Here is a 26,816-nt window from a genome sequence, read left to right as displayed (position 1 = left end):
GATTACAGGAGTGAGTCACTGCACCTGGCCTTAACTTTCACATTTCTTAATGGATGGGGATTTCTATGAAACAGAGTAGCGATAACTCCCAGTTTTCTGACTTGGATCACTAGGTTGAGGGTGATATCTTTCACCATGAATGAAGAAGAAAGGTGGAGAATCAAGGGTTAGTGGGAAGAAAATGCATTCATTTGGGGTGCATGAAAAGTGGGTATCTAGAGCTCCAAAGAGAGAACTGGACTGGAGTTCCAATCTAGGAGTCATCAGCATATCTGTCCTTCTGGTTCTTCTGTTTCCCCAATGCTAACACACTGCAGATGCTAGACCCATAGCTGTCTGCCTGCTTGCCTTTCTCCTTCTCTCCTCCCCTTCCTCCCTTCAACAGCGACCTACTGAGCCCCTAAGGTGAGCTGGGGACTTAGCAGTGAGCAAAATACAGTTTTGGCCCCCAGGAAATTCACAGATTGGTTGGGGAGATTCCTACTATTGTGTGGATGTCCTCAGAACAAGTCTCTACTTTCACGGTTAGCACCAGGGGACTCCCTATCCCTGACTCAGCTCATCACTCAACACCAAAGCAGGGGAGATGGGGAGAGCCTGGGAGGGAGACTGCTGCCTGTGCCAAATGCGGGAGGAAGGCTGCGTGGCAGTCAGGGAGCCGGCGACAAAGGACTACTGCTTCTCAGGTGCTTAGATACTACCTTGGACAGTCATTCCCCTGGACTGGAAAGTCCTTGTTTATAGGGACTTGGTCTGTGTACCTCCTTATCCATCATTCAAGTACAATCCTAACCTGGATTCAGAAGCTAGGATAGCTCGTTCCCGAGGCTCAGCACCCTCCTCCATGCTGCTGCTGAAGGGCCCAGGGCTGAGAGGCCCAGGGCTTGGGGGTGCATGAGGCAAACCCCAAGTGTGGCCACACAGTGCAAGCAGAAATGGAGTGATGTCTACTTCTTGTAGTAGCTCCTCACAGGCATCTACCGCTGTCAGCAAATCCTGGGAGGTCACACTCTGTGCTTGCTGCAAGCTGCGGAATAGCCCTGATGGAAGTGGAAGGGGCCATGAGGCTCAAGCTCTGGAATGGCCTCTCCAATCCCCACCCTGTAATCCCTGTATCTCCCCCAGGGCCCCACTCCTCCCTCCCACCGCCCTTCTGCTCACCACGGACATAGCACCGCTGTGCATGCTCCTGCAGTAGGGCACAATGGTTAGCTGCCTCCTTGTACCGGGGCTCCATCCAGGCTGAGGATGGGGAGGGGTGGTCAAGGAACTGAGTCCTAGGAAGGGGAGGGAAAATGGAGCTTGACTAACTCCCTTAAGTGATACCTCAGACTCATTAGCCATCCACACTCCAATGGATCATCTACAGACACATATCAAGTGTATTCATGGCCTAACAAGTTCAAGGGTTTGCTGGGGGAAATCAAGCAAGGAGCCAGCAGGATGTGGCAACTTACCTGCCCATGCCCATTAGTGTGTACTTACTTCTTGGCTGGGAGCCATGGCCCGGCGAGGACATAGGTCAACACTGAAGGCACTCACCGGAAGATGAGGTCTCGGGGCGCCTGAGGGGGCTGCATGCCAATCATTTGTTCCCTCAGCGCTTCCAGTGAACAGCTGTAGATGTAGACAGGACACCGAGTCCGGGGCCCATCTGTACTCTCAGTCTGAGAAGCCTGACGCCCAGCATAAGCCTGTAAGTCTCGATGGAAGGGTGGGCTTAGCTCTCCTTGATTCTGGACATTGTCTGTGAAGAAAACGTGTCGTGGTCTTCCAGCCCTGTCTGTTTCCCACTCCCACTCCTGCCCACCTTGAGTCGGCAGCCTTACCATCAGCCAGGGTTACACTGAGGACAGGGACTTGGGACTTTGTAGCTTTGACCCCAGTTCCTTCTAGATCTTTCAGACTGGGAGCCCCACTCCAATCCCCAAACTTAGGCTTTGTCTCCTCTTGAGGGGGTCCCTCCAGGCCACAGGCAGCCAGACGCTGGACATCTGAAGAGGATGAGACAATAAATCAGAGCTGCCTGGTGGGCTGGTGCGGGAGCTCAGGGGTTTGTATCTGAGGGGGTTCGTGAGGAGGTCAGTGGCTGGCACCTGAGAAGGTGGCTGGGAGAAAAGTCAGAAACACATGCTGGGGGTTCACAAGCCTTGCATAGCAGCGCCACTGAGGGGGCTGGGCAGAGATGAGAGGCTTGAGAGTTTCAGGAAGACCTACTCTCTGTAAGAGAAAAACAGAAATTAGAGCAATCTATAAGGGAATGTCCAACCCCTGTTCCCCTCCTCCACCCTAGAGCTGACTCAGGTACAGCTTGAAAGATCCAGGACAATGGAAAATGATGGCATTCTGTCACTGGCAGATGCCACTTAGTCTCAATGGCGGTAGAAGGTTGGGGCCTGAAGATGTGGTGCTAGAAGGAGGTCAGTGTGACAAGGGTTCAGGGAGAAGAATCGGTGCTGACCAGGGAAGTAACGGTGGAGTCTCCTGTGGCCTGGGTGCTGACGAATGCTTGCTCCTTCAGGATCCCATGAACCCCTAGTAGTGGCCCCTCGGCACCTACAATCAGGGTAGAGATGGGTGAAAGAGGGCAGAGCCAGCAGACAGGTGGGACTCTGGGTTGAAGAAAGGGGGAGGAAGGGGAAGGCCAAAACTCAAAGACAGAAATCACCCTCTGAGGGTGGGGGAAAAGGGCTGGGCCAGGGTCTGGTGTCAGGAGGATGTGGAGAACTCACCTGGAACGGGGCAGGTCCGCTGCAGCACCTCACTCAAGAAGGCAGCCTGGTCAACGGGTGTCAGTGGGATCTCCCGGTCACTCAGCTCCTGCCCCAGGCAGCTGTGCAGCAGGCACAGCACCATGTCGTTGGCGGGACAGGACCCCTCGGCGAAAGGGACACCCTCTGGCTCTGCCCGACACACACTCTGCTCAGCACCAAGAGCCTCCTGCTGCCCAGTGCCCCCGGCTCAGCCCTGACCAGCAAGGCCCCTCCTTCAGCCTCATGGGCTCCTCCTGTCCCCGCCACTCATCTGCTCACTTGCTGACCCATCTGTTTGTTATTTTCTAATACTTCCAGGCTTGCTGGCCCTTTAGGTGTGGGGTGAAAGGGTACCAGGTTCACCCACCTCTGGCAAGCAAGAGGAAGAACATCTGGAGCTGCTGGCACTGTGGCAGCAATCCCATTAGGTCAAAATGGAAAGGGATCTCATGGACACAGGTGTCTCCTCCCTGATCCAATCCTACAAGGGAGGAAAGACAGGACACAGTGAAACACTGATTACTCTACCCACTCCCCTGCTCCACCAGTGGGCCGCCTGCCTCACTCACCGTCAGAGACCCTCGGCTCTGGGGGCACAGGACCCCATTCCTTGCTTTGGCACAGCTGTATCAGGTATTCAAAGCTCAGCATGGAACCTATGCAGGCAGCATCCCGTGGATGGAGCTACAGGAAGAACATCAGAGGTCAGGAGTCAACATCTCTTAGCCCAGGATACCCTGGGTTCCAGCTCTTCAGGAAGCTTCAACAGTCCCAGCCATTCAGAGGCACCAGGAAGCCCACAGACTGCAGTACTCCAAAGGAGATGGCACCCCAATCCAGTGAGAGAGGTCGGGGTACTGTTCTGAGGACACTCACAGCTTGTGGGATCTCAGAATATGTCAGGTCCTGGAGGTGCTTCCAGCTTCCAGGGCCGGGTCCCACTCGCCCATACTGTGGCTCCACCCACACCTCAGTGACCAGATTGAGCTCTGAGTCTCCCTCCAGGGCCTCCACTTCCACATCGTTGTCATCATCTGTCGAGAAGCTAAAGGAAGAAGGGCTCTGAGTCCAATGCAGAGCCTCATGGCAGGGAACAGACCTCATGGAGGGAAGGAGGCAGGCACAGAGGGCAGCCACGAGTCACACAAGACCTTCCCAGACCAGCATCTGCCTGATGAAGCATCTAAACACCGCACCCACTCCCTGACTTTGGGATCAAGATCATCTCAGGATATGGGAGCCAGACCTCTAGGGGATGGTGGGGAGAAGGGTGACTCTGCGGAGGCGGCCCTCACAGAGGGCCTGTCTCACCTGTCTTTGGTGGAGGTAGAGTGTGGGGGGAAGAGGATATACTGGACAACACAGGTGTGCTTCTCTTCAGCTGCAGCCTGCCCTGGTGGTTCATTCTGTGGGCAAAATGGGAGATCTGGGGCAAATCCCAGCCAAGGCAGAGATCTGGCCTGGCTTAGCTCTGGCCCTCAGAATTTCAGTTCCCTCACCACATTGTCCTGACTGCAGCCTCAAACCTCGCACCCTCTGGCCACACTGTCCCTGTGAGGCAGAGTTTCCAGCAGTCCCAACCCAGCTCAGAGGCCAGTGTCCCTGGGATTATGACAGACCTTGGCAGGGAGGTGTCATGAGGGATGGCATATACCTGAATTGGAAGCTCCAGAACCATGTTGATGATTCCTTCTCCACTGCAGGCAAAGTGGAATCCTTCAGAAAGTCGGACTCTGAAGCCCCATAAAGGCCGAGGCAAGGCCAGGATAAGAGAAGAGACACTGAGACTACAAGCTTTCCCCACACACACCCACCTCCCAGCAGTCCTCAAGGAGCCAAGTCTGCTGGTGGCCCTGCTCAAACTGGCGGTCCCTCAGGGTATAACAAGTCCAATGAGGATGAGAGAGGCCAAAATAAATCGGGTGATGGGAGGAGACAGGGAGGGCAGTAGCAAATGGTGCTCTATACTTGAGACTGGGAATTAGAGGGGAAGTGTGTGCTACAGGCTTTCTGCTAGTGTCCCAGTCTACACTTGCTCTCTCCTTGCCCTGAGTGGCCTGGCAGACTTGGATGACATACTCAGTGAGGATGGAGAGGAGCTGGGCAATGGCACTGAGAGGCAGCGCAGGGGCCAGTCCTGACGGGACACTCCAAAGCCAGCGCTGATGGTAGAGGTAGCGGGACAGTGATGCCAGGCTAGAAGAGGCTGAGCGGCCTGACACCAAGGGCAGTGGACCTGGTGGCTCCAGTGTCAGCAAGAAGGGTGCCCGGTAGTCCAAGGGTAGCTTCTCATACCTAGGAAATGGGACAACTCCCCAGCGATCTCTACTCATCCCCAGCTAAGCCACACTCGTCCATACCTCTGTACTACTCATGCCCCACTAAGCCACACCCTTCCACACCTCTGTACTACTCATATCCCGCTAAGCCATGCCCTTCCACACCTGTACCACTCATACCTGGCTAAGCCATGCCCTTCCACACCTGTACCACTCATACCCTGCTAAGCCACGCCCTTCTACACCTCTGTACCACTCATACCACGCTAAGCCACACCCTCCCCACCTCTAACCTACTCATACCCCACTAAGCCACGCCCTTCCACACCCCTTACCACTCATACCCCGCTAAGCTACAGCCTTCCACACCTCTGACCAACTCATACCCCGCTAAGCTACGCCCTTCCACACCTCTGACCTACTTATACCTCGCTAAGCTACGCCTTTCTACTCCTCTGTACCACTCATACTCTCCTAAGCCACGCCCTTCCACACCTCTGTACCACTCATACCCTGCTAAGGCATGCCCTCCAAACCTCTGACCTACTCATACCAGGCTAAGCCACGCCCTCCACACCTCTGTACCATTCATACCCCGCCAAGCCACACCCTTCTACACCTCTGTACTACTCATACCAGGCTAAGCCGCACCCTCCACACCTCTATACCACTCATACTCTGCTAAGCCACGCCCTTCCACACCTCTGACCTACTCATACCAGGCTAAGCCACGCCCTTCACACCTCTGTACCACTCATACCCCACTAAGCCACACCCTTCCACACCTCTGTACCACTCATACCCTGCTAAGCCACACCCTCCACACCTCTGTACCACTCATACCCCGCTAAGCCACACCCTCCACACCTCTATACCACTCATACCCCGCTAAGCCACACCCTTCCACATCTCTGACATACTCATACCCCGCTAAGCCACACCCTTCCACATCCCTGACATACTCATACCCCGCTAAGCCACACCCTTCCACACCTATACCACTCATACCCAACTAAGCCACGCCCTCCACACCTCTGACTCATACCAGGCTAAGCCACGCCCTCCACACCTCTACCACTTGTACCCACTAAGCCACGTCCTTCCACACCTCTGACCTACCCATACCTCACTAAGCCACACCCTTCCACACCTCTGTACCACTCATACCCTGCTAAGCCACGCCCTCCACACCTCTGTACCACTCATACCCTGCTAAGCCACGCCCTTTCACACCTCTGCACCACTCATACCCCACCAAGCCACACCCTCCACACCTCTGTACCACTCACACCCCGCTAAGCCACACCCTTCCTTTGTGTGGTAGCACTCATACCCTGCCAAGCCAGACCATTCCACACCTCTGTACCACTCATACCCCACTAAGCCACACCCTTCCACACCTCTGTACCAACCTGATGAGCAGTTTGTCCAGTGGCTTATGCAGGACCACAAGGCAGGGCCGGTCAGACAGGGCCTGCTGTGGCCCCAGCACGGGGGATGACTTGGAGGGAGAGCTGCCCCCACCAGCGCCCCCTAGCCCTTTTCGTTTCACCTTGGGCGTTGGCTCCTTGCTTTGTACCCGGTGAGGGAAACGCAGCTGCAGGATCTCTTCCCTCAAGCCTGACACAATCTGAGGGGAAAATGTGGTCAGATCCTCCTACTCCCATCTCCTACAGGTCTTGGAGAAGGGGCCCACAGACAAGGTGAGACACAGCCTTCTTCTCTAGGTCTCCCTTGGTCTGGGGACTCCTCCCTCTATTGGACCTGGCCCTGTGGGGTTTGGGGAGAGGGAGCTAGTCTACACCCCAGGGCTCCTTGGTCAGAGTCAGTCAAGGCCCAGCTCACCTTGTGTCGGGCCGGTGCTGGTGTGCCAATGGGAAAACCCAGGCGAAGAACCATGCATGGGGCCTTGGAAATGATACGGACCATGTAGAAGGAGGAGGGGGGCTGGTCTGGGGCACTGGGGAGAAATGGGAGTCAGTGAGCAGTCCGAGGTTGGCAGGAAGTAGGAGTGAGGTCTGGGGTTAGAGGTTAGAGGGAGACATGGGATGAGGGGGCGGGGGTGAGGGGACATCACTTTGCCCACCTGGAGAGCAGCTTGACATAAGAATAACCCTCGACTAGTACGAAGCTGCTCCAGTCCCGAAGCAGAGAGGTCAGGGAGGAGTGGGAGATCCTGCACTGGATAGTGCTGTAGCGCCCATTGCTGCCCGGGGTGTGCAAGTGCTTGGGGATTGGTCTAGGAAGAGGGGTGTGGATTGAGGTTAGACCTCCCGGCCCCAGTCTTGGAGAAAAGGAATAGACTACTATCTGTCTCTTCTAGGCCTTGCCTGAGGTTATGGGGACTGATGAGCATGGAGGCAAGGAAAAGGCTATAGTTTTTCCTTGGCCACAGTTGGTAAGAGCTCATCTGCTGCTCCCCTTCCCATCATTCCCTATCCCCCAACCCCGATACTCCACCCCAACTATGGCCCAGCCCTAAGGGCACCCACGTGTCGTGCTCCAGGATTAGCACCAGGCGATGCATGTGCAGCCATCGCTGCCAGGAATTTGCATCCATGGACAGCACTGGCTTCCAGTAGGCAGCAAACTGGGCATGGGATGAGTCAGAACCACTAGGCTGGAGGGAGAGCACCTGGGGACAGGAAGGACAGCACTATATGAGCATTTGTAGAGGACCAGGGTACAAACTGCAAAGAGCGAACAAAACCATGGGTGAACTCTGTTCAGAGTCAGAGACAGCAGTGGCTTGAGGCTACAGCCCAGCCTGAGACAAAGCACAGTGGAGACAAAAACTGCTTCCACTGTGAAGGCTAGATTTGGATGACTGAGTCCGGGGACAGACTGTGTAGCCCTTTAAAGCTGAATCCAGGAGAAGGATGGAACCATGAGCCCAGCTTATGTCACTGACTTGGGAGAAAAGCCACCGAATGGTGGCAGGACCTCATGATGTGGCCACTGTATACTAGCATAAGCCACCTGCCCATCAGTGTTAGGCTCACAGCGTGGACTGAGTGTGAAGATAGCACAGGACCAAGGAAGCTGTGGTCTGCAGGAAGTACACAGTTCATGGTGGCTGGTGGTGGATGCACACAGGTAAAGGTGACTGGGGGAGCCCAAAGTATGCCACATGGAGATGGGGCAAGGGCTCATGGTCTGCTGGCCCTGGGATACCACCACCCAGACACTGTGTGAGTCTTTGCCTCTGCCACCTGTGCTCTGTTCAGGACAGCCTGTCTCTATAGATCCTCCTCTTCCCTGGGGCCTTAGGGTGAGGGAGAAGAGAAGCTCTCACGGTTAAAGCTTGGGCTTCAGGTTTAGGTGCCTTAGACATGAGAGAGAAAGCAATAGAAGGTGGTGGTCCTGGGCTCCAGACGCTGTACAACCCAAGTTGGCATGAAATGGGGCTACTACACTTCAGAGCTACTCACCGGGGTGGTGGAGCCTGGAGGGATGTAGAAGAGTGGCACTCCGCTCTTGGTGCTGTCAGGAAGTGTGAAATGCTCAGGCACTGAGGAGAAGGACTGAAGGTGGGCAAGCATCTGGTCTGTCTGGTTGATGCTGTAGAATAAGGGCCAGGCCTGAGCCATATCTGACTCTGCTGGGTGCAGATGAGGGGAGCCTTAGGGGTATTTGGGACCCTGGATATAAGCCTGGTTCTCTGGGTGATGCTTCCCAGCTCCCACCTTCACAAATCTGTCCCTCCACACAACAAATGGGGCAGCACTCATTGAGTGATGACTTCACTGACCTCTGCAGCGTGTTCCAGAAACGCCGGATAACATGGGTACGATACAATGAACGGATGGGCTGCCTTAGTGCACAGGACACATCATGCAAAATGTCGTAGCCGCCTTCCATTGTCACTTCCACCCGTGTTACTCGAGGGCCCTCAGGCTCCAGAGGCCAGGGTGCCATAGCCACGTACTCAATGCGCATGTTGTGTTTCCACAGCAGCACCAGCTTTACCTCCAATTGGGACCCTCCTTAGGGAGAAGTGGGAGGGCCAGTTAGGAGAAGGCATAGGACTCTATGCCTGGGATTGAGTTCTATCTGAAACCCCCACCTATCTCATGGAACCTAGCCCTGCCAAAGGTTCCAAGCATGATTCCACAGGTTTCAGGCCTAGAGCTGGCCAACTGATACAAACACAAGTTTGTAGAAACAATCTGAAAACCAAGCCAAGTTCAGGACCCTACACCACCCTCAGCTGGTTCACCTTGGTCAAAAGGAGATGGAATTGGGAAGCTCCATGCTAAGAGAATTAAGCCCTGATGACAATTCAAAACCCACTGTCTCAAGCGATAAGGTTTTCATGGTGACACTCTTTCATGTGTGATACATGTGGGTCTTCCCACACACAAATTCCTGAGAGATCTGTGGGATTACAGCAGGTTAATGACCCTTACCTTTGGCCAGTGTGACCTCTCGGACACTGTAGCCCTCTCGAAGTCGCACAGACACGGTGCTGACCAAGTCGGCTGGCACCTCCTTCTCAGTGTGCTTCTTCCGGCGCAAGGCTAGGGCAGGGTTGCTGCTTGCAGAGACCAGGTGCTCATTAAACAGTCGGTGCTGAGAGCCTGGAAGATCAGTGGGGATGGGGAAGGAGAAACTGGCTATCTGCCAACTAACTGACAGATCTGTAGGGCGAAGGAGCTATGCTGAAATCACTGTGAGGTAACAGTGCCAGTGGAGCCAGCTCCAGTTACACTTTCAGTACTCCAGGGCACCATAATCTCTGGGCCCATTCTACATTCCCTCCTTCCCACATCCACCTCAGTGTGCCTCTCACCGCAGTAATATTCAGGGTTCAATGCTTCCCCACTGCGCAGGAAGGAATACAGGAGAAACGCCCGGTGGTAGACAGTCAGACCCAGGTTGCCTGGCTCCGGCTCAGGACAAGTGGACAGGTAGGAGCCGAATGTTGCCATTGCGATGAACTTCATTAATTCCACATTGGGCACATGGCCAAAACTGCAGTCATAAGAGTAAACTCCTCCCACCTGAAAAAGTGAGCAACCGAAGACATAGCTCTGACAGAGGCACAGGAGAAGGAAGAACAGGAGAGAAAGAGACTGGGCTAGGTGGCTGCTCCCATTCCCTGGACCACAGAGTGGGAAGCCAGCCAGTGTTTTCCTAGGACAGACCACTGTCTGTGTCTTTCCTTCTTTGAGCTCTTCTGTCTGATGCCCATGCTAACCAGCCACAGCATCCTCTGCACTTCCTCCTCGATACCTAATGGCCCACCAGGCCCACCACCTCCTTCACTGAAGATTTTGGCAACTGGTTCACTGACTTCCTGTCATCATCCTGAGAGGCTTCAGCTTATCAACACTTCTCAAACTTCAGGGTGTATAAAAAACACCTGGGGATTTTGTTAAAATGCAGTAGGTCTGGGGTGGGGCCTGAGATTCTGGATTTCAAACAAGCTATCTGCTAGTCTGTGGACTATATTTTGAATACAATAGCTGTAGATGAGAAATTAGCAAACTACATATACCCTGAGGGGCAAATCTAGTCCATCACCTATTTTTGTGAATTGAGTTTTACTGGAACACAGCCACACACATTCATTTTGTATTGTCTATGGCTGCTTTCACGCTTCAACAGCAGAGCTGGTCCACAAGGCTTAAAGGTTAACTGGCCTTTGCAGACAGTGTTCGCAGACCTGCTCCAGATGACTCATTCAAGTCCCTGCCCTCTCAGTTCCTTAACTCTCATCTCCAGTAACTTTCTCTATTCCGCTCACCTGCCTGTAGGCTACACGCTGGCTCTTGGCTTCACCTGGAACAAATTCATCTCTGCAATTTCAAAATACCACAACCCACTGATTACATACAGCACTATACCCTTAGGTTCCTCCCACCCTCCTCCTGCTGCTGCTTTTTGACCTCACTGAGACTGCCAGGCCTTGAACCTCTGCTCTCTCCAAATCTATCCACATTGTCCTGACCCTCCTTTCTCGACCCAGCTTGGACCCTACATTCAGACAACTTCATAAGCATTGCTCTCAAATCCCTGGCCCTCTTCACTCTCGTCTGCTTCTTCAAAACCCCAACTAGGATCACAGCCTCTGTTCTTGGCCAGTGGTGCCCAAACAGAAAAAACTGACAGTTGTGTAGGTTGGCACCACATCAAAACATATGACACCCAACTCAGCTAGTCCTTCAGGGCAGTCCTCAATACTGTTCCTTCTTCCCAACTCTGGCCTCTCTTCCTTACAGTACTCGGCTTCACCTTTTACTTCAGAGATAAATCAGAGGCCCTTCGCAGAGCTGATCTACATCTTCACTTCTACTTTCTAGTTTCAAAGAAAGAAACGACACTTCCCTGCTCCAAAAGAATCCCTCAATCTGTTTCTTAAGCCAATGCCCTCCTGTCAATTCAGAGACTTTACTCCACCAGCCTCCCTTTTCCTTTATTTTCAAACTCTTCTTCACTACAGACCCTTAGAAACATGCTTAAGTCTCTAGCTTTAAAAACAAAACAAAACACTCCTTTACCCTGTACTTCCCTCTGGTTACCATTCTCTCTCTTGCTCTGCTCTCGATCTCAACAGCCAAATTTCTTGTGTCAACACTTGTCCCTATTTCCTTCCTTCTATCCACTCTTCAATCCCCTCACCACCTCTTCACTAAAATGGCTCTGAAAAAGATCCCCGTGACCTCCTAATCACCAAATCCAAAGGGCACTTTTCATTCCTCGGTTTTTACTTGATCTTTTTGCTGCTTCTCACAGTGTAGTTACCATTGTGAGACGCAGCAGAAAGATCAAGTAAAATTTTCTTCCAAAAATTCTGACTTCTCTGACACCACAATCTTCTGGCTCCTGGCTGATTCTTTATTCTTTGCTGGGCCCTCTTCCTATGAAAGACCTCGAACACTGGTGTTCCCCAAAGTTCTTCCAGGACCCTCTTCTGTTCTCAATTACCATCTGTACCCTGACAAATCTTAAATCTCTACCTCTCAAGCAGTATTCATCTCCTGAATATCAGGATCTGTGTATTCAACCGCTATCTGCTACAAACAGCAGCCATTTATTAAGTGATTATGTACAATGCTAAATACTTTAAATGCATCTCACCTCCCAGTGAGTTATGTACTTTTACAACCTCCATTTACAAATGAATCTGACCTAGAGGTGAAGCAATGTGCCTAATGTCACCCAGCTAATAACTGCAGTCAGGATTTAGACCAGCATGCCTAACTCCAAAGGTGATGTTCTTAACTGGCTGTGTTGAACCACAGGCACCTCAAACACAACATACACAAACTTGCATTCATCATCTTATCCTCACTCTACCACAACTGCTTCTCTTCCTTTTGCACTGCTGCTACCCAGTCATCACTGGAATCAGAGACTTGGAGACGTCTTTAAGCCCTCTTCTCTTTCATCTCCTACCCCCATCTTGCTAATCATGAAGTCAAGCTGACTCTGCCTCTTCATTTTTCTCAATCCTCTTACCCCTAATTTAAGCCCTGATCCTCTCTCACTGACTTCCCCACTGTCCTTCACCCAGCAGCAAAAGTGACCTTTATAAAACATAAACCCAACTGATGACTTTCCTTCTATCTATCTGCATCACCCACAGAGTTATGTTTAATCTCATTAATAAAGCAGAACCAGATTTTCATGTTCTGGCCTGTGCCTACCCCTTCAGTCTTGTTTCCCATAGCTTTTTACCTCCTTCCCTACAGTCCATCAATCCAATTTAGCTGCAGTCCCTGACTATGCCTTTCACCCCTTTGCTTAAGCTAGTTCGAGCAGGTTTTCTGACCCTTGCACTCAAAACAATAATGACTAATCTGCGGGATGAGGTGGGACTGGAAATGACTGTCAGATTTCAAATTCTGCATTCTTTCTGCTTTAACATCTATTTCTAAAATCCCAAGGAAAGAGGAAAAAAATGAGAGTCCTCTCCTACCATGCTACCTACCTTCCAGACATGACTCCTTCCCCCCATGTAACTAAGTAATTGACTTTACCTGGGAAATCACTGCCTGTAAGAAAGTAACCAGCCATCCCACCTTTGTGTGAGATATTCCATCTCTCATCCTTCCTAAAAAGTCTTCACCTGGACAAAGGAACAAGCCACAGTGCCACTGCGAAGCTGGTTCAGCAGCGTCTCACAGACAGCAACATCAGGAACACTGGTCACCCCATCCGTGATCACGATAATCCCTGGAGCAGGAAACACCAGATCAGACCTGGAGACACTGGACAGACCAAAGTCACAGGAAGACACCCAACTGACAGGGCCCTGAAGGGCTCAGTGTCTTCCCACCAATGTGGGCAGTTTTATAAACTATGAAGATTTATAAACTTCAAACACCTTTCCTTCTCCCTTACCCTCCTGCTTCTTCCTCTTGAGTGCCAGATCATAACCTCCCCTAAGTGATATCCTTGGAGCTCTACTCCTTCTAGGGAGTTGTCAGAGCCGAGGGTTCCTGATACACACTAATACAGACATACGTTTTGCAAACAAGGAAACAGATCCTCTTTTCTGGGGCCCACTGATTCCCTGGAACTGCTATCTTTGTTAGCAGTTAGCCCCACTTTTCTTCCCCGCTTCCCCAGTCCCACCAATATTCCTTCTACTGACCTGCACTAGAGTTTGATGGTAGTAACTGCAGTGCCAAGATGCCCTGACGAATCATACTGACCAGTCCAAGATCAGCTGTCACCATGGAGACGCCTACCTTCCGGCCCAGTAGGTCCCCTGAGTCTGGGGACTGGTCTTCTGCCTGCCCCAAGTTACAGAAAAGACAGAATGGGGCAGATAGCATTGCTGCCCCATCCATAGCAAAGCCAGAATTTACAGTCCAGCACCTCTCAGGCCAGACAGGCCGAATCCTGTGAGGACCCCAATTCCTCTACTATGCGACTGAGTCTTTACTGTGCTCCCTCCCCATGTGTGCTCAGATACTGAACTTCAGAGGCGAAGGGAGTTCAGCACCAGATGAAGCTTCAGACTGTACTGAAGTAAGGCTTCTCCATCTTTTGCCAAGAAGGGCCCCTTTCCATATTTTTCCATCACTGTTACGAAATATTTTATACCTCAATCAAATTACATGACCAGTCATCAGGCACACAGAACTGCCATTTGCCTGGCTACTTCTGAGGTACCCAAAGTGATGAGACAGGGAAGTCTAGTGGGCCCAGGCAGCTTTATCCCCGGTTGTACAAAATGCTAACTAGAGGTCAAAGCCACACATGACACCTTCTCAGATCCACTGGAGGAGATATGGGGCTAAAAAAAAAATGCAAACAAATGGATTTCACATTTTCTCCCTGAAAGAATCTGTGTTTCAGGGAATATATCTGAGTCCTGCTCCAACAGGGAGCGTGTCATGAGCATGCTTATCCTTGTCTCACTTTGTCCCAGCTCTTAGCCTTTTTCTGCCCTATTTGGACTATCCCTCCTCTCTGCCCTCTGTCCTTAGCTGCTCCTCTTTCTAAGTTGCCTCTGCCCACTTTCTCTCTTACATACCTGGCTCTGGGGATCATACTGCTGCTGCAGCATGGTGGCCACCTTATCCTCAAAGAGGCAGAGCTGCTCATATATCTGCTGCAGGAACACCTCCTGCTGGGACGGGTCCAAAAGGCAGCCTTGTACCAGCACCTAAGAAGCACAAGGGAAAGACTGAGACAGGACGGTCAGGGGGGCACAGACCACTACACTTCTGCTCTGTTTATTCTCCATAGCTCCATCTAGACGATCCTGACTTCCTACCCAACTAGGGTCTATGATTCCACAACCAATTTCCCCCTTATCCAGTCTCCATCAGTCCTCAGCCCAGGTCCCCAGTCATTAGTCATCTTTATCTGGGGTCACAACTTCCCTCTGATTAGGGTCCTCCACACTGGGCTTCCCCAATCCCCACATGGGCACCATAAGATCTTCTATTAATAGCTTCTTCTACCTTGGTCTACAGGATGTCTTATGAGCTGCCCTCCTCAGCCTGGCAAAGTCTCTTTTATTCTCATACTTTTTAATGCTTTTTTATTTCTAAGCATACTGACCAGCCCAAGATCAGCTGTCACCATGGAGACGCCTACCTTCTGTATACACAGAGGCTATTCTGGACCTTTTCAATTTTACAAAAATTAACTGGGCATGGTGGTGGGCACCTGTAATCCCAGCTACTCGGGAGGCTGAGGCAAGAGAATTGCTTAACCGGGACTTGGAAGGTGGAGGTTGCAGTGAGCAGAGATCACGCCACTGCACTCCAGCCTGGGCTACAGATAATTTTCTGTATCAAAAAAAAATTTTTTTTTAAAAATTTTTGTGGGTACATAGAAGGTGTATATATTTATGGGGCACATGAGATATTTTGATACAGGAATACAAATAACAATTACATCATGGTAAATGGGGTATCGCCCATTCTTTTTTTTTTTTTTTTTGAGACAGAGCCTTGCTTTGTCGCCCAGGCTCGAGTGCAATGATGTGATCTTGGCTCACTGCAACCTCCGCCTCCCGGTTCAAGCGATTCTTGTGCCTCAGCCTTCCTCAGCTGGGATTACAGGCATGGGCCACCACACCCAGCTAATTTTTGTATTTTTAGTAGAGACGGGGTTTCATCATGTTGGACAGGTTGGTCTCAAACTCCTGGCCTCAAGTGATCCACACATCTCGGCCTCCCAAAGTGCTGGGATTACAGGCATGAGCTACCATGCCTAGCCCAGCTCAGGCATTTATCCTATTTTTTGTGTTACAATCCAATTTTACTCTTTTATTTTTAAATGTACAATAAATTACTGTTGACTGTAGTCAGTCTACTGTGCTATCAAGTACTAGATCTTATTCATTCTTTCTAACTCTATTTTTGTACCCATTAACCATCTCCCCTTTCCACCTCCCCAACTACCTTTCCCAGCCTTTGGTAACCATCGTTCTACTCTCCATGAGTTCAACTGCTTTAATTTTTAGCTCTCACAAGTAAGTACCAACATGCCAAGTTTGTCTTTCTGTGCCTGGCTTATTTCACTTAACACAATGTCCTCCAGTTCCATCCATGTTGTTGCAAATGACAGGATCTCATTCTTTTTTATGGCTGAATAGTATTCCACTGTGTATATGTACCACATTTTCTTTATCCATTCATCTGTCAATGAACACTTAGGCTGCTTCCAGATCTTGTCTATTGTGAATAGTGCTGTAATAAACATGGGAGTGCAGATATCTCTTCCATATACTGATTTCCTTTCTTTTTGGTATACACCTAGGAGTGAGGATTGCTAGATCATATGGTAGCTCTATTTTCAGGTTTTTGTTTTTGTTTGAGATGGAGTCTCACTCTGTCATCCAGCTGGAGTGCAGTGGCACTATCTCGGCTCACTGTAATCTCTGCCTCCCAGATTTAAGCAAATTCTCTGCCTCAGGCTCCCAAGTAGCTGGGATTACAGGCATCTGCCACCACACCCAACTAATTTTTATATTTTCAGTAGAGATGAGGTTTCACCATGTTGGCCAGGCTGTTCTTGAACTCCTGACCTCATGATCCACCCACCTCGGCCTCCCAAAGTGCTGGGATTACAGGTGTGAGCCACCGCGCCCGGCCTATTTTCAGTTTTTTGAGGAACCTCCAAACTGTTCTTCATAGTGATTGTACTAATTTACATTTCTACCAACAGTGCACAAGGTTATCTTTTCTCCACATCCTCACCAGCATTTGTTATTGCCTGTCTTTTGGATAAAAACCATTTTAACTGGGGTGAAATGATATCTCATTGTAGTTTTGATTTGCATTTCTTTGATGATCAATGATGTTGAGCACCTTTTCATATACCTGTCATATGTATGCCTTCTTTTGAGAAATGTCTATTGAGATTTTTTAAGAAAAAAATCCCACTTTAAAATCAGATTATTATATATTTTTTTCTTATAGAGTTGTTTGAGCTCCTTATATATTCTGGTTTTAATCCTTGTTAGACGGGTGGTTTGCAAATATTTTCTCCCATTCTGTGAGTTGTTTCCTCACTTTGTTGATTGTTTCCTTTGCTGTGCAGAAGCTTTTTAACTTGATATGATCCTGTTTGTCCATTTTTGCTTTGGATGCTTGTGCTTGCAGGGTATTATCAAGAAATCTTTGAGCTAAGCACAGTGGTTCACATCTGTAATCCCAGCACTTTCGGAGGCCAAGGTGGGAAGATCGCTTGAGCCCAGGAGCTAGAGACCAGCTCGGTAGAGATCTCATCTCTATAAAAAAAAAAACCCAAAAACCAAAAAACAAAAAAAAACCTAAAAATTAGCTGAGCGTGGTGAAATACACCTGTGGTCTCAGCTACTCAGGAGTCTGAGGCAGGAGAATCACTTGAGCCCAAGAGATCAAGGCTGCAGTGAGCTGTGTTCACACCACTGCACTCCAGCCTAGGAAACACAGCGAGACCTTCCATGGAGAACACAGCCAGTACCAGGGTTTATGCAGACTGTGGGTGAAGCTGTTGATCTCTTTATAATCTGCACAGACTATTGTGGGTATTTCTGGGCAGGCAGTTCCTTTGCCTGTTTCAGGAGAGGTTTACTGATTTGGGGCTTATACGTCAGGTCTTTGGTTTGGGTCTCATTTCAGGGGTTGTTTGGGGGCTGGGTGTTCCACCTTACATGGGAGGCGGACAGACAGTGGATGAAGTTGCCGGGGCAGTGGCTCACGCCTGTAATCCTAGCACTTTGGGAGGCCGAGGCGGGCAAATCACCAGGTCAAGAGTTCTAGACCAGCCTGGCCAACATGGTGAAACCCCCGTCTCTACTTAAAATACAAAAAATTAGCTGGGCTTAGTGGCAGGCACCTGTAATCCCAGCTACTCAGGAGGCTGAGGCAGGGGAACTGCTTGAACCCAGGAGGTGGAGGTTGCAGTGAACCAAGATCACACCACTGCACTCTAACCCCAGGCAACAGAGTGAGACTCTGTCTCAAAAAAAAAAAAAAAAAAAAAAAAAAAAAGATAGTGGATGAACTTTTCTGCTGTATCTTGTGGGCAGGTGATTTTGCTTTTGTTTCTGTTTTGCATTCTTCCCCCTCCACAAGCCAAAGTCATTTCATTTGGTTTCCACTGTGTGGACAGTGCTGGAGCTCAGTGCTTGACAGAGGATGTGGGGCTGGCTGAGCCCTGGGTTGCAGACATGGCAAAGCAGAGAAACTGTTCTTCTGGTTCCTGCCCAATCACAAAGGGGCAAAAGCCCTTCCCAGGGAGGAGGGTGTTCAGGAGCCAGACTTTTGGAGAGGAGGTAGTTTCCAGTCTGCTGGGTGACTGTCATTCTGCATGTGTTCCCTGAGCTGGAAAGGGCTGGAAGCTTTACGCATGAACCATGGAGAAGTAGCAATCACCCCTGCCATGGGTAGAGGGGATCCTAACTGGGCCCCCTGGGTCAGGCTAGAGCCAACACTGTCAGCCACCCCCTCTGGCCTGCTGGCAATGCCACAGGTGCCCAAGAAGATGGGGGATACCTGTGCCAGAAGCCAACCTGGTCTTTCCAAGGGGCAGCGCCCCCCGTGAAGACAGAAGTGAGAGAATAAAGTTCCCTGCAGGTCCTCTATCACTTTTAGGTTGTATTTTTCAATTGCTGACATTTCAAAGGGGACCCTCCAGAAGCCCAGCTGGCTTCCCCCAAGGACTCCCCCTTTGCCGGGAGTGGATTTCCACATGTGCCTTTGATTTCATATAGATCAGGCTTTACAGTCACCAGTTCAGCTGCCAGTCCCTGGACTGGGGGTTGGTGTTTTCTACAGAAGAGGAATGGCCTCCCTCACCCTGCTCCCCACCCAGGCAGGGCAGCACAGGATCCAGCAACTCAGTGCTATCAAGACCTCCCAAAACCCCAATATACCCCACCTCAGAGGCCTTGCCTGTGCATCCTGAAGCCCCTGTTCCTTGCCATACACTGACGCCTGGCAGCTACAGCAAATGGCTCACGTTCTTTGTCAAAGGCCTGTAGTGAGATGGTTTTGTTTCCTTTATGAGTTTGTTTAAAATTGAAATTAGTTATTTCCTTCTGCTGAACAGTATTAAATAGAGCAGGATGTTGAGTTAATCTGCTAGATTGAGGTTTAAAAAAAAAACAGAAAAGAAATCTTTGCCTAGTCCAGTGTCATGAGCGTTTCTCCAATTTTTTTTTAGTAGTTTCATAGTTTGAGGTCTTAGATTTAAGTCTTTTTTTTTTTTTTCTTGAGATGGAGTCTTACTCTGTAGGCCAGGCCAGAGTACAGTGGCACGATCTCGGATCACTGCAACCTCTGCTGCCCAGGTTCAAGCGATTCTCCTGCCTCAGCCTCCTGAGTAGCTGGGATTACAGGTGCCTGCCACCGCGCCCAGCTAATTTTTTTTTTTGTAGTTTTTTAGTAGAGATGGGGTTTCACATCTTAGCCAGGCTGGTCTTGAACTCCTGACCTCATGATCCACCCACCTTGGCCTCCCAAAGTGCTGGGATTACAAGCATAAGCCACCGCGCCCAACCACATTTAAGTTTTTAATCCATTTTGATTTTATTTTTGTGAGATAGGAGTCTAGTTTCATCCTTCTGCATATGAAAATCCAGTCTTCCCAGAACTATTTATTGAAGAGACTGTTCTTTCCCCAATGTATGTTCTTGGCATCTTTGTCAAAAATGAGTTCACTGTAGATACATGGCTTCTGCATTCTCTATTCTGTTCCATTTGTCTATGTTGTCTGTTTTTATGCCAGCACCACGCTCTTTTTGATTACTATAGCTTTGTGATATAATTTGAAGTCAGGTAATGTGATTCCTCTAGTTTTGTTTGTTTTGCTCAGAATAGCTTCAGCTATTCTGGGTCTTTTGTGGTTCCATATAAATTTTAAGATTGTTTTCTCTATTTCTATGACGAATGTCATCGGTATTTTGATAGGAATTGTACTGAATCTGTAGACTGCTTTAGGCAGTGTGGGCATTTTAACAATATCAACTCTCCCAATCCATGAACATGGAATATCGTTCCAATTTTTGGAGTCCACTTCAATTTCTCTCATCAATGTTTTACAGTTTTCGTTGTAGAGATCTTTCACTTATTTGGTTAAGTTAATTCCTAGGTATTTTATTTTAAACTATTGTAAATGGGATTACTTTCTTGATTTCTTCTTTACATTGTCTGTTGCTGGCATACAGAAATGCTACTGATTTTTTGTATGCTGATTTTGCATCTTGCAACTTTATTGAATTTATCAGTTCTAAAAGTTTTTTGGTGGAGCCATTAGGTTTTTCCAAATAAAAGACCATATCATCTGTAAACAAGGATAATTTGACTTCTTTTTTTCCAATTTGGATGCCCTTTCTTTCTTTCTCTTGTCTGACTATTCTAGGTAGAACTTCCCTTCTTTTTTACGCTCAAAATCCTCTTCTTATCCCCCTAATGAATGCTCCTTCCTTCCCTTTACCCTCAGCAGGTAACTCCCACCCTGTGCCCTCTTCAAAGAGAAAGGAAGTCAGTCAATAGAAATGCCCAGGTTACCCCAACCTGGAGGGTACACTACTCTCCAATTCTCTGAAAGCATCCCCAAAGTCTACTGAATGTTTACATCTGTGTCTTTGTTCTTCCTTCAAGGTGCTGAAGAAAGGATTCCTCTTCCTCCTCATTTTCCCTATAGCTAATCTGTCCGTCTAAATCTTGAGCCTTTTGTCTCTCTAATATCTTCATTATTTCTCCATGGGCTCCTTTTCTTCTACTTCAAACATAAATAAGTGTCCCCATCCTAAAATTGTATATAGACCCAGCAGTCCCTGTGGTGGCCCTCAGGATCTCACCTCTCTTTCCCCATCACACTCCTACAACCTGCCCCACATGCCCACTTCTCCCGGACCCTGACCCTATGGAACAACTACTTTTTTACTCCCTGTTCCCAATTGGAAAGTGGGTGGGGTGAGCCAGAAGAGGGAAAGCGGGACATTGTCTCACTCTACAGGCCCATAGGAAGGAAAATGAGCAGAACTGGAGCCATAAAAAGGTGAGAAAGACGTTCCTATTCATATTGTTTAGAATAATGAAAATTGGGACAACCCAAGTGGCCAAGAAGGGGCTGGCTAAACATATGATAAAATATGATGAAACAGTAAGTTAACAGGTCATTAAAAATCACGTTTTCAAATAATATTTAGTGACATAGAAGAACGCCCATACTATATGTTAAAAAAAAAAAAAAAAAAAAAAAAGCAGGACAGGCTAGGCACAGCAGCTCATGCCTGTAATCCCAGTACTTTGGGAGGCTGAGGTGGGAGGATCACTTGAAGCCAGGAGTTTGAGACCAGCCTGGACAACATAACAAGATCCTGTCTCTACAAAAAAAATTTTTAAAAATTAGTCGGGTGTGGTGGCACACACCTGCAGTCCCAGCTATTTGGGAGGCTGAGGTGGGAGATCACTTAAGCCCAGCAGTTCAAGATTACATTGAGCTATGATCATGCCTCTGCACTCCAGCCTGGGTGACAGAGTGAGACCCTATGTCTTACTTAAACAGAACAAAAAACAGGACATAAAATCATGTGTCTAGAATGAGTCTCTTGATTCTCCCTTTCTCTTTGGGTAAAGAGATGGAGGTGAGGGAGGAAAATTCCATAAAATGTTTGAATTTAAGCAAGGCACAGTGGCTCACGCCTGCAATCCCAGCACTTTGGGAGGCTGAAGCGGGCAGATCACAAGGTCAGGAGATGGAGACCATCCTGGCCAACACGGTGAAAGCCCGTGTCTACTAAAAATACAAAAAATTAGCCAGGCGTGCTGGCACGTGCCTGTAGTACCAGCTACTTGAAAGGCTGAGGCAGGAGAATCGCTTGAACCCAGGAGGTGGAGGTTGCAGTGAGCCCAGATTGCACCACTGCACTCCAGCCTGGGTAACAGAGTGAGACTCTGTCTTAAAAAAAACAAAACAAAACAAAACAAAAAGGTTAGAATTTAATACAATATCCAGAAACAACTGCTGTTGTTTCTGAGTATTGTATTATAGATGAGTTTTGTTTTTTTCTTTATATTTTAATGTATTTTGCAAATCTTCTTTGATGAACATGTATTATATACATGAACTAACTTTTTTGAGACTTTTTTGAGACTAACTTTTTTGAGACTTTTGGGTCTCACTCTGTGGCCCAGGCTAGTCTCAAACTCCTGGCCTCAAATAATCCTTTCACCTCAGCCTCCCAAGTAGCTGGGATTACAGGCATGCACTGCTGTGCTGTGATTTAACAGGATACATCTTGTTTTTTTTTTTTTTTTTGTAGACAGTCTCACTCTGTTGCTCAGGTTGGAGTGCAGTGGCATGATCTTGGCTCATGGCAACCTCTGCCTCCCAGGTTCAAGCGATTCTCATGAGTTGGCCTCCCAAGCAGCGGGGATTACAGATATGCACCACCACACCCAGCTAATTTGTTGTTGTTGTTGTATTTTTAGTAGACAGGGTTTCACCACATTGGCCAGGCTGGTCTCAAATGCTTGGCCTCATGTGATCCACCTGCCTTGGCTTCCCAAAGTGTTAGGATTACAGACGTGAGCCACTGCGCCCAGCCAGGATACATCTTGAGGGAGCTACAGAGAAAATGAAAAGTCTGGCTCAGGGCGGCCAAGTGGCCCTGGGGCTTAACTGATGAAATCCTCTCCTTCCCTATAGCTGCTGTCCTTATTCAGGCCTCCTCCTCTCACCCATGCTACAATAATCTTCACCTATTCTCCCATCCAGACTTTGTCCCCAAATCCATCCTCCATATTAGCCACAAAATACTGTGATCTTCCCAGTGTACACATGTGATCTTGTTACTGTCCGTTTAAAACTTTCAATGGCTCTCCACCACCTATGACTAATTATTTTGATAGCTAACATTTGCACATTTTCTATGTGGCAAGCACAGTTCTAAGTGCTTGACATGAATTAATTCAATCACCATATGATATAGGCAATGTTAATATCCCCATTTGGAGAAAGGACACAGATGCACAGAAAGGTTAAGTAACTTGCGAAGGACATACGACCAGTAAGTGGTACAACCAGGAAGCAAACACAGGCAATGTGATTCCAGATCCAGTGCTCTTATTCTTCACACTGAACTCCCCCATAGAATAAAGCACAAAGTCCTTAGCGTCACATTCATGGCCTTTCATAACCAGCTCCCACTTATGTCTACAGTCTCTTTACCATCTCTTTCCACATTCAAATTTTACTCTGTTGACACTGAATAATATGTAGTTCCCTAAAATACCTGTGATTGAGAGTACAGGTTCATAGTACCATGTATTTGTTTTTGCTGGTCCCTCTGTCAGAAAAGTCCATTTCCCCTTCTTTGAATGGTTAACCTCAATTCTTTCTTCAAAACTCAGTTCAAATGCTGCTTTGGGCCAGACACAGTAGCTCATGCCTGTAATCCCAGCACTTTGGGAGACAGAGGCAGGTGGATCACTTGAGGTCAGAAGTTCGAGGCCAGCCTGGCCAACATGGTGAAACCCCATCTCTACTAAAAAAAAAAAAAAAAAAAAAAAAAATTAGCTGGGCGTGCTGGTGGGCACCTGTAATCCCAGCTACTTGAAAGGCTGAGGCAGGAGAATCGCTTGAACCCAGAAGGTGGAGGGTGCAGTGAGCCAAGGTTGCACCACTGCACTCTAGCCTGGGCAACAGAGCAAGACTCTGTCTCAAAAACACAAAAAACAAATGCTGCTTGGTCTGAAAGATTTCTCTGTTGTGGCCCCATGCTTGGTTGGGTGCTCCCTCTTGGTGCTCCAATAGCACCTGAGTCATCTTATCGGTGCCCTTATCACATTCAACTGCAATTACCTCCCTTTAATATCTGTCTTTCCCACTAAACTCTCAACTCTTCCCATCAGGAGAAAGACAAGATCTGATTCATCTGTGTGTTCAGGACCTGCTCAGGCCTGGTATAGATCAGGCTTCATTAAGTGTTTGCCAACCTGAACCAAGTTTTGAGTGATTATCTAACATCCATGCTCTCCCTGCCTTGGCTATCAGTGCCTGTAAAACCTGGCCCCCATCTGGGGATGCAGCCCACAACTGACAGTCCTAACAGCTATACTAGGAAAGCACTTTAAACTAGCGCAGAGGGTTGGCAATCCCTGCCCTGAGATCCAGGTATGCACCAATTTTGTAGATATATGTTTCAGACCCTTAGATCCTGTTCCCAATACCTTCTCTCTCAAAGCCAGTTTGATAGCTAAGGTGACAATGCAGCCATCAGGGACAGTTTCAGGGAAAGCCTTTACCAATGAGTTAAGGGTGGTTAAAAGCAGATGAGGGGAAACTGAGCCAATGCTCATCTAAGTCAAAAACAGATATTCCAGTAACAGACTTGGCCATTCTCCAAAAGGAGTGTCTTGTGATAGCCTCCTTGAGTGCTGGATAAGCCCTGTAATTATCTGTGTGGTCAGTATTATACCCAACAGTTCACATGGCCCTCAAAAAAAACAAATGACGGCCGGGCGCGGTGGCTCAAGCCTGTAATCCCAGCACTTTGGGAGGCCGAGACGGGCGGTTCACGAGGTCAGGAGATCGAGACCATCCTGGCTAACACAGTGAAACCCCGTCTCTACTAAAAATACAAAAAATCTTAGCCGGGCGAGGTGGCGGGCGCCTGTAGTCCCAGCTACTCGGGAGGCTGAGGCAGGAGAATGGCGTGAACCCGGGAGGTGGAGCTTGCAGTGAGCTGAGATCCGGCCACTGCACTCCAGCCTGGGTGACAGAGCGAGACTCCGTCTCAAAAAAAAAAAACAAACAAAACAAACAAAACAAAACAAAAAAAAAAAAAAAAAAAAAACAAATGACCCACACCGGGTGTGGTGGCTCACGCCTGTAATCCCAGCACTTTGGGAAGCCGAGGCAGGAAGATCACCTGAGGTCAGGAGTTCAAGACCAGCCTAGCCAACATGGCAAAACCCCGTCTTTAATAAAAAATAAAATAAAATAAAATAAGCTGGGCCTGGTGGTGAGTGCCTATAATCCCAGCTACTCGGGAGGCTGAGGCAGGAGAACCACTTGAACCTGGAGGGCAGAGGTTGCAGTGAGCCGAGATTGTGACATTGCACTCCAGCCTGGGCGAAAACAGCAAAACTCTGTCTCAAAAAAACAAAAAACAAAAAAACCAAAAAATGACCCTCCTCTATTGTTGAAACCAATTATATTTCTGGGTGATTTGTTGTCTTTGAAAATCACAAAACTCTTCCAAAAGACCATCTCCTGAGGGTACAGCACATCAGCAAACCATCCAATAGAACTAAAGGAGAAGGGGGGAACAGAGAAAACAGACATCCAGTGGTCAGAACCAGAGATTTATAGAAGTGGTGAAAAAGGCAGTTGTCCAATAAACACCAACTGACCCAAAGTCTATGGGAAAGCCCTTTAAGTCCAGAGGAACTGGTTCTTCTCAAGAGGAGAGAGACTCATGAGAATGACTAGAAAACAGGTTCAAGAAGCCAGCAGAGCTGGGGATTTTGGGGACAAACAGCAGAGACAGGATAAGGACTTGGTCAGAGGACTAACAGAAATTTGGTCTGAGGGTACAAACTTGGAGAGATGATGCAATACCTGGTGGGACTGCAGTCCAATGATGGAGGAGTAGGCCTGGATAGTTATGTAGATTTCAGGCTGGAAGTCGATGCAAGATCCAGGCACTCGGAAGGGCCGAAGCAGCCCGCCTAGGCAGCGGGACAGGGCATGGAAAACTTCATCAAACAAGATCTCCCCTGTGGAATCATCCTGAGGGCAGAGAAAGAGCGCTCAAGGGCGTCCAAAGGCAGCCTTAACCAGAGGGCAGAAACATGCAGCTTCCATGGGTCAGTAGGACCCTTATCTTTTTTTTTTTTTTTTTTTTGAGACGGAGTCTCGCTCTGCCGCCCAGGCTGGAGTGCAGTGGCCGGATCTCAGCTCACTGCAAGCTCCGCCTCCCGGGTTCCCGCCATTCTCCTGCCTCAGCCTCCCGAGTAGCTGGGACTACAGGCGCCCGCCACTGCGCCCGGCTAGTTTTTTGTATTTTTTAGTAGAGACGGGGTTTCACCGTGTTAGCCAGGATGGTCTCGATCTCCTGACCTCGTGATCCGCCCGTCTCGGCCTCCCAAAGTGCTGGGATTACAGGCTTGAGCCACCGCGCCCGGCCAGGACCCTTATCTTATGGCTGATCATACACCCAAATACAGTGCCATACATGGAACAGTTTCTGGGATGTTTTTTGGAAACAAAAACAACAAAACCAGGGTCTTGCTTTCTTGCCCAGGCTGGAGCGCAGCGGCCTGATCCTGGCTCACTGTAGCCTCGACCTCCTGGGCTCAAGCAATCCACCCACCTTAGTCTCCCGAGTAGCTAGGACAGGTTGCATGCCAGGATGCCTGGCTCATTTTTGTAGTTTTTATAGAGATGGAGTTTTGCCTCGGCTTCCCAAAGTGCTGCGATTGCAGGCATGAACCAGCACGGTTGGCCCAGTTCTGTTTTTAAACACCCACCATTCCTTTACAAGCCTGTCTTCTCTCCAAAATGGTAGACTGGGACCATTTTTCACTTCCCCACAGGCCTTTCCCTCTCCTCACCCCCCACCCTATCCTTTCTTCCCACAGTCTCCCTTCAATCCTTTACCACAATGCCAGTAGATGGGCTAAGGTCCAGCTCAATGACAAACCGATACTGCCAAGCCAGGAAGGTGACTCGGGTGGAAGGTACAAGGAGGAATGGCCTTGGGACCACTGGTTCATCTGGTTGCCACCCAGGGGGCAGGACACTGAGGACTTCCAATTCCTGTTCAGACTGAAGCTGAAAATTAGGATGGTAAGAAAAGGAAAGGATCAGGGAA

The 26,816-nt window shown here is 49.0% G+C and overlaps 1 protein-coding gene across 1 annotated transcript in view; it reads right to left on the bottom strand.

Annotated features, from left to right (window-relative positions):
- The window catches only part of SZT2 (SZT2, KICSTOR complex subunit), a 65,492-nt gene that overhangs the window by 24,873 nt on the left and 13,803 nt on the right, over positions 1 to 26,816 (bottom strand). Inside the window, exons 3-27 of the mRNA XM_025395250.1 lie at positions 26,603 to 26,776; positions 25,562 to 25,732; positions 14,523 to 14,654; positions 13,635 to 13,776; positions 13,107 to 13,213; positions 9,825 to 10,035; positions 9,442 to 9,612; positions 8,784 to 9,018; positions 8,464 to 8,593; positions 7,525 to 7,667; positions 7,119 to 7,271; positions 6,878 to 6,992; positions 6,445 to 6,662; positions 4,833 to 5,048; positions 4,408 to 4,486; positions 4,065 to 4,159; positions 3,630 to 3,798; positions 3,323 to 3,437; positions 3,121 to 3,234; positions 2,462 to 2,556; positions 2,097 to 2,220; positions 1,830 to 1,994; positions 1,543 to 1,747; positions 1,162 to 1,277; positions 794 to 1,040 (exon numbers count right to left, since the gene is read on the bottom strand). Coding sequence (XP_025251035.1) covers positions 794 to 1,040; positions 1,162 to 1,277; positions 1,543 to 1,747; positions 1,830 to 1,994; positions 2,097 to 2,220; positions 2,462 to 2,556; positions 3,121 to 3,234; positions 3,323 to 3,437; positions 3,630 to 3,798; positions 4,065 to 4,159; positions 4,408 to 4,486; positions 4,833 to 5,048; positions 6,445 to 6,662; positions 6,878 to 6,992; positions 7,119 to 7,271; positions 7,525 to 7,667; positions 8,464 to 8,593; positions 8,784 to 9,018; positions 9,442 to 9,612; positions 9,825 to 10,035; positions 13,107 to 13,213; positions 13,635 to 13,776; positions 14,523 to 14,654; positions 25,562 to 25,732; positions 26,603 to 26,776 — 3,842 coding nt within the window. The remainder of the gene's footprint in view (positions 1 to 793; positions 1,041 to 1,161; positions 1,278 to 1,542; positions 1,748 to 1,829; positions 1,995 to 2,096; positions 2,221 to 2,461; positions 2,557 to 3,120; positions 3,235 to 3,322; positions 3,438 to 3,629; positions 3,799 to 4,064; positions 4,160 to 4,407; positions 4,487 to 4,832; positions 5,049 to 6,444; positions 6,663 to 6,877; positions 6,993 to 7,118; positions 7,272 to 7,524; positions 7,668 to 8,463; positions 8,594 to 8,783; positions 9,019 to 9,441; positions 9,613 to 9,824; positions 10,036 to 13,106; positions 13,214 to 13,634; positions 13,777 to 14,522; positions 14,655 to 25,561; positions 25,733 to 26,602; positions 26,777 to 26,816) is intronic.

Source organism: Theropithecus gelada, chromosome 1, assembly GCF_003255815.1.
Source record: "Theropithecus gelada isolate Dixy chromosome 1, Tgel_1.0, whole genome shotgun sequence".
Classification (NCBI taxonomy): domain Eukaryota; kingdom Metazoa; phylum Chordata; class Mammalia; order Primates; family Cercopithecidae; genus Theropithecus; species Theropithecus gelada.
Note: the sequence above shows the minus strand (reverse complement) of the source record. Positions and strands in the feature narration are given on the sequence as shown.